This window comes from Botryllus schlosseri, chromosome 10 (genome assembly GCF_051294905.1).
Source record: "Botryllus schlosseri isolate E-star chromosome 10, Bs_hap1, whole genome shotgun sequence".
Lineage (NCBI taxonomy): Eukaryota > Metazoa > Chordata > Ascidiacea > Stolidobranchia > Styelidae > Botryllus > Botryllus schlosseri.
Window position 1 is genome coordinate 26,550,888 of NC_137245.1, and position 7,051 is coordinate 26,557,938.

The window sequence follows — 7,051 nt, forward strand, 5'->3', positions numbered from 1 at the left end:
AACGGAGATGAACGTCTGTGACAAATGTTTCAATCACTACGTCGCCCTGACCGTTGCTACATTATCCCACTGAACTATATAAACAATATACTATCTCATCATCATTGGTTTATTAGCAATTTTATCAGTTCAATTATAGAATGTAAACATACAATACACCACAAAAATGCGATACAATGAAAGATGGGAAGGCGTCGAAGCGACTTGGAGTTGTCTATCTGTTCATCACAACGTTCCTTGTGTATCGTACTGTACATTGTGTCCAAGGTTCCCCCTAATTTTTGACGAGTCTGCGCACACTCACCAACTCACTGCGCAGACCCTTATTGGACAACAGTGCGTAACGACTAAAATAAAGGTCATCACTTCGGATTTTTTGTGCGCAACTTAGATTTTCTGTGCGCACAGACCCTGTCAGCACTGCGCACGTGCGCAGCTTAGAGGGAACATTGATTGTGTCCCCTCCCGAGTGGACGAAAATAGTAAAAGCATAGGATTTATAAAGGCTATGATGAAACAGCTTCAGTTTAATGATAATTTCATCATTTCAATACACCACAATATTGCAATATAATGAAAAGATGGGAGGGGGCGTAAACGACTTGGAGTAGTATTTTAATCATACACACACCTTCGCCTACGTATAGAAGAAAATAATAACATAAAATGGGCGACGAAAATGAATGATGCATGACTGTGTTGCTAGGCGAGGTCGATGTGTCAGATTGAGCCATTGAGGTCCAGTATTCTTGTGGGATGCCTAGCATTGGTTCAGTAGAAATTGAATGAGGATGTGCTCGTTGACTATCGGATAGCCGGCGAGATGCTGTTCCACACTACAGGTTCGGCATACTTGATAGAGCGATGTATTGAAAAGATAGACAGGGGTAGAAGCGCTGATTATGATCATCCTTTTAATAAAATTTCATCAAATCCCAGCACTACAAGATTGCGATACAATGAAAATGAAAAGATAGAAGTGTGTCGAAATGACTTGGAATATGGTTGTGTTCGTGAGTTTAAGACTTATGACCAATGACCGGAAGGGTGGAATATAAAGTAAAGTGATATAAATTGAGACATAATAATCCTCAAGAGAGACAAGAAAACGTAGGCAACCTTGAACGGAACAATTATAGCAATTTGGTCTCGCCGTTTCCACCTCGATCCCACCGTACTCGTTGATCCCGCTCAAAATTAAGGTTCCCAAAGGGAAATACCCTTCACAAAAACTGCAGAAGTTTATCGTGCAGAGTGCGCTGAGGTTGTGATTTTTTAATTGCGATGGATCAGGGTTACGGCGATTTTTTGCCGAATGTTTAGCGAAAAATACCCCAATACTCAATCTCACCAAACCTGGGAGATATCAGAAAATTAACGACAAATAATTTTTCAATAATATCAGGCAACTCTTTCTAAGTTTCTAAACAATTATCCAAATTCTGAAATGGATTTACTTGGATCAATTCTCGGAAATATGGAGAAGCCTCCGTCCGTGTCAAGTGAGCAAAAGAAGAAGGAGAAACGTGAGTGTCAACTGTCCGTTAGGGCTGTTCAAAAATGTTTTTCATTAATTAGCAATATCTTTATCCGCAAATGCTATCACGTACACTGATACACATCTCAAGAATCAAGATGAAAACATGTGAAAAAGGCATCAATTTCGCTTCAAGCATGCCTGGAACACGACGTTTTGTCATTGGCTATTTTGTTGTTTCGAAATTTCTCATTGTAATCATTTCCACTGATCAGAATTGAGCCAAATTTGGCGTAGGCCTACAGTGTTTTTTTAGGCAAACTAACAATTTCGTGACCTAGCCAGTGATTCATCACCCTGATTGGAATAGCTGGCCTGTTTTGCCTGATATATCAGGTGAGCAGCTATGATTTTCCAAGTAAAGTAATTCAATAAAAAATAATTAAAAAATAAAACATGTGTGAGGCTGTGAGCACAGGACACCGATTCTAAAGGTGTTCATCACTCACGTCTCACGCCATACCATAGTTAATAATTTGATAATTTGGAAGAGCCAAGTACGGTACTGGCATGGTAACACAGAAATACAATGTTCCCACATCAGAAAATCTTGTAACCTATTTTCAGAGGAGCGAGAAAAGAGAGAGAAACTGCAGGACGAAGAGAGGAAGCAAAAAGCAAAATTTCGGAAAGATATCGAAAAGCGAATCACAAAATTCGTCAACGATTCCGAACAGACGCGATACCAATTTGAAGCGATGGACAAACTGCAAAGAACGATTGTGTGAGACTTTTTCGTTACTATTTTTTAGGGGTTAAGAACTCATGAGAATTGTACAAACTGCAGGGCTTTCAAAATGGGCAACTAGAATTAAAGCTAACGGCCTTTAAAAATCGGAAATTATAGCTAAAACACAACCAACTAATAACTGATGACACAAATTACAGAATTACAAAGGAGCCAAGAAATGTTGGAGATAGAATTGGCATTTTGAAAAGGACGAGGTTTTGAGTATAAAATGGGAGGATTTCGATACAAGCTATTTCTAGTTGTTGTTCTACCACCTCTTGTTTAATACCTATCTAGAACTACTCACATTTCAAAATCCACAACTAAAGACCACCAAATAGTGTTATGCGTAACTTCGTCATTGCGATGCAAAATTGACGCAATGTGTTTCATTTGTGATATTTCAGACATGATGTTGCCGACATTGCCGGCCTGATCACTCAAGCTTTCGGGAAAGAAGAATCTGGCAGGTTTCGTCTCACTGCATGATTGTTGATATGGAGTGCTCTTTCCGATTCTCTATGTGTTGCTGACAAATACTGCTGATTCATTGCATATTGAAATTCTGCACCTCGAAGAATTTCTATATCATTTGATTTATTCAAGGATTGGATTGTTGAAAATGATTCACAGTTAATTCGAGATTTGCGAACGTCTTCTTAACCCGGCGACTATTTTTAGGTTCATTATGATTTTTAAAAAGGAATTTCCGCCCTCCGACGAAGAGATAGCCGCTTATAAAAGAGGCGAAAAATTTGATCCGGAAAAGAGCTATATAGAGGTACGATTTTCTATATACGGTAGTACCTTTTTTTCGAACACCGGTTATGCATTATGTAATCTGGGACAGTGGTTCTCAAACGAATATATTACACTTTTATGTCTCAATAGCAATAAATGCACGAAGTTGATGCTTTTTCTTTAATTATAGAAATGACACATCAAATTTTAAATTGATTTCGAAATATATAACGTATGCTGCCATTGGTAAACATTTATTGGATGATCCTCGGGAGAGGCCGTTCACTCTTTCGTTTGGGTGCCTTGGAGTTGACTTTTATCGAAATAAGCCAATCAAGTCGGTGCTGACAGAAGGAGTTCGTGTACCATCTAAAAATAGTGCATTGAACGCACTCTTATTCGAAATTTCATGGTGACGTCAAATTTTGTGATACGATTGCTGATATGCAATGTTTTTTTCAATTCTCTACTAGCTGCTGATGATTACCCCTGACGAGTGTCAGCCAAAAATGTTTGGGTTCATTTCAATATCAATATATTATTCAATTGTATATAGAAGTTCTATATGTCTATATAGTATCTTATCCTCGAGTGAACTATTTCTTATCGCATGAATATTTCCCAAACACAGGACCCTCCACCTCAACAAGTCGTTCAGGCAGACAGACCAAAGCCGGCCGTGGAGCCAACAAGTAACTACAGAGACAAGTACAAGCACCTGATAGGCACGTCGTCTGCAAAAGACGCCGCCAGAAAAACAGAAGTTAACGCTTCGTTTGGGATGGGTAAGTTAAAGAAAGTGATTTAAAACAGGCAACGTACAAGTCAATCTTACTGTCATAGTTTTGACTCGAGTTGAGTCAAGTCACTATCAATTAACCGCTAAGTCAAGTCTGTGTCTAAGTCAGTGGTTCCCAGCCTTTTTCGACTCATCGCCCCCTTTTGAAGCTCCACACCGATCATCGCCCCCCAAAAAATGTTGGTCTTTGGCCCCATGGGGTGATAAACCAAACCCCAGACCCCCTCAGCCAGTGGACTTTTTGTCGCTACATATCAGCTATACCCTATTTCATGTACTGTTTGGTGAGTCACCGTATTTCGTCGATAAATTTATATAATTCATGTTTGAATCGGTCAATATGGTCGATGTGGTATGTTGGAAAAGGTAGAACCCCTAAATAATAATTGAACATCTTCAGGTGGGATCGTTGTTATATTGACTTCTTTACATGATGCTATTTCGTGACCTCCTTATATCTGCAATGTCAGAAGATATGGAAATCGCCAAAACGTACCAAACTAAAAGACGCACATGATTTCATATTGGTATTTCTTTACTGGCAAATAATTTTTTCCTTGCGGGATGGCATTTGTCCTGTAGGGTTAAGGTCGCCAGGACAATTAAACATATATGTATGTATATATGTCGGAGTTTTCGGTCAGCACAAGGGCATTCCTTTTCGGCCAAGGTCTTCTCGCTGCTGATCGTTCTGGCACACTTCTCGGAGTCGGCTGTTACATGGCCTCTAACTTCATGTCTTGGTGCGTCGTGGCGCAGTAATGGCCGACGCCGAAGTCTTCCATTTCCCTAAATCATGCGTATTTTTGTTGGATGACGGGGACTCCTACATCAAGATACATGAAAGTATTAAATCGCACGCGACGCGAAAAATTTTTGAAAGAGTTGCATGAATTTCTAAAAATTACTCTATCATTCATGTTAATTCACGAAATAATTTTGGGCTTCCTTCGATTTCGAAACCTCAATTGGGGGGTTTGGGGTGCGGTAGTCATGGTCCCGACTCCAATATAGCCGTTTTAACGCGCCATCGCCCCCTTCGTCCGTTTTCGCCCCTTCGTTATTTTCGCCCCCCTAGACCGCCAAATCGCCCCCTGGGGGGCGATATCGCCCACGTTGGGAACCACTGGTCTAGGTCATAGTGTTAAGACTGGGGTCAGAGTCGGGTTTACCTCACTTCTGTAAAACTCCCCGAGTGATATCAAAGGTCTTGGATTCATTATATACTTATTTTTCTCACTCTTAACATGTTTATTCAAACAGATAAAAGACAGTGTCTGGGCATATTTTTTAATTATTCGGTCCTGATATATGAGACTTGAAAAAGTAATATAGAAGGTGTCAAGTCATATGACTTGGTCGAGTCATGCGGAATGACTCGAGTACAAGTCGAGTCTATACATAAGTTGACTCGAGTGATTTTCTATGTTCAAGAAAATGATTCGACTCGATGAAAAATTGTGACTCGAGTCGAGTCATTCCAACCCTGTAAAAAATATTTAAAAAATTGAAGAATGACAAAAAGTCTCTTTCTTTCAGTGCCGAGCAGAAATAAACGAGATGTTCGTTCCATCGAGCAAACCATGAACGAGATTCGGGAGAAAAAAAGGCAAAAAACCAGCGAAGATAGCTGAACACCGTGCGACACTGTGATTAACAATTTTTTTAATCGTCTATTTTACAAATCCTCGAGATTCTAACTATCGTAGGAAATGCAGGAATCGTCCCAGTGTCAGGGACGAAATGGTTGATGCTCCATCGTGGGGGCAGTTGCGGTTCCAACTTGAAAAATTATAATATGCTCCCAACTATGGTTATTATGGCCTGATAATATCGAGTCGATATCATACTTTGAAAAATTTATCATTGTTGGTCATCAAGGCATAGAGTCTGAGAACTATAATCTGCAAATTATACATTGGAAATATTGAATTATTTCTTATAGCTTACAGAGGTGGTCAAACTAGTTCGGGTTACCTACTATATGTTCTTTATAGCTTTCACAGCTAGGCCACTGGACAGGCATAACCAAAAAAACGCAATAAATGACGCGAAACCTGTGATTAGGACATTCGTGCGGGCCTTTTGGGAGTCGGACTGGAAAAATAATCTTTTTTTTTTAGTCAACACAAGAGGATTTCTTCTAAAAATTTTCAAATCACCAGTCCCTAGTCTGGTGATCTGACTTTTGTGATTTGTAAGAAGCAGGGTTGTAACCAAGTCACAAGTCAATCTCACTTTGATGGTTTTGAGTTGACTCATTTTCAATTCGCCACCGAGTCAAGTCCAAGTTTTGAGCTCAATCCGATTCCACCCACTCTTTTCAACTCTGATCTAGTGATACAGGATGGCTGGCATTCATAATATCGTAATTTTCCTCAGTCCTGACAGTTTCTGGTCCTATTTTCCAGGTATCAGGACTGATAGACGAAATACCAATGACGTGGTAACTTTACTATGCTTCGAAGTTACAATGAAGTATCTGTCTTGGCCGTCCTAGTCTCGAGTCATATGACTTGAGTACAAGTCGTGTCAATACAAATATTTGACTCGTGTCATTTTACACATTTGAACAAATGACTCATGTCAAGTCACCAAAAAATTGCGACTCGTGTAGGGTCATTACAACCCTGTCTTCTCCGGATCCAAAAATATGGTAACCCTATCGTTTGTACACCAGTAGAAGTAGCAATTTCCAAGTAACAAAGTATCCTAGGCCTAGTTTTGCATAAAAAAACTCAAGTAGAAGTACTCCAAAATCATAACCACCTGAGAAAGTAGTGCAAAGAAGCAAAATGTACTCAAGGACTGTAAAAGTACTTTGCTACTGACTGCCTATGCTCGCAATTGTCCAGATACGGCCTTTTTCTAGTGCATTTCATACCCAAGCATAGATGGCTGTAAAGCTGTTTCGGAAATGTTGTCTTCAAGCTATGTCAGTGAAGGTGCTAATTGTGAACGTTACCTCAAAACTCTGCAGCCAATATTATCTAACATTGACTGCCAATGACAAATTGATGCTTCAAGGTATGAAATTCGCGTCTTTTCTACTGCTTACATTTACATTTTTCACGCAGCTGATAATAAATTATGTGGCTCCACGTTGCGACTGTTGACAATTTCCAGTTATGTACACACCTGCTCGACCACATCAGATTCAGACAAGATCAAATTTCGTATATTGCACTTTGCTGTATTGCAAGAATTACATTGTGTGTACACTCGATTGATACAGAAAAAGCTA

General features: G+C 39.6%; 1 protein-coding gene across 1 annotated transcript; it reads left to right on the top strand.

Annotated features, from left to right (window-relative positions):
• The first annotated feature begins 1,041 nt into the window (after positions 1–1,041).
• Positions 1,042–6,908, top strand: LOC145447773 (sperm-associated antigen 7 homolog). Its single transcript, XM_080326038.1, has 6 exons — positions 1,042–1,526; positions 2,105–2,261; positions 2,675–2,737; positions 2,949–3,048; positions 3,640–3,793; positions 5,347–6,908. Exons 1-6 carry the CDS (start codon positions 1,448–1,450, stop codon positions 5,439–5,441), a joined length of 648 nt encoding a protein of 215 aa, XP_080182164.1. The 5' UTR covers positions 1,042–1,447; the 3' UTR covers positions 5,442–6,908.
• The last annotated feature ends 143 nt before the right edge of the window (positions 6,909–7,051 follow it).

Excerpts from the sequence above, each read along its gene's own strand:
- LOC145447773 (XM_080326038.1), top strand. The coding sequence starts at position 1,448 with ATGGATTTACTTGGATCAATTCTCGGAAATATGGAGAAGCCTCCGTCC. Across the intron at positions 2,262-2,674 it reads AAACTGCAAAGAACGATTGT|ACATGATGTTGCCGACATTG; the intron begins GTGAGACTTTTT and ends GTGATATTTCAG. Across the intron at positions 3,049-3,639 it reads CGGAAAAGAGCTATATAGAG|GACCCTCCACCTCAACAAGT; the intron begins GTACGATTTTCT and ends TCCCAAACACAG.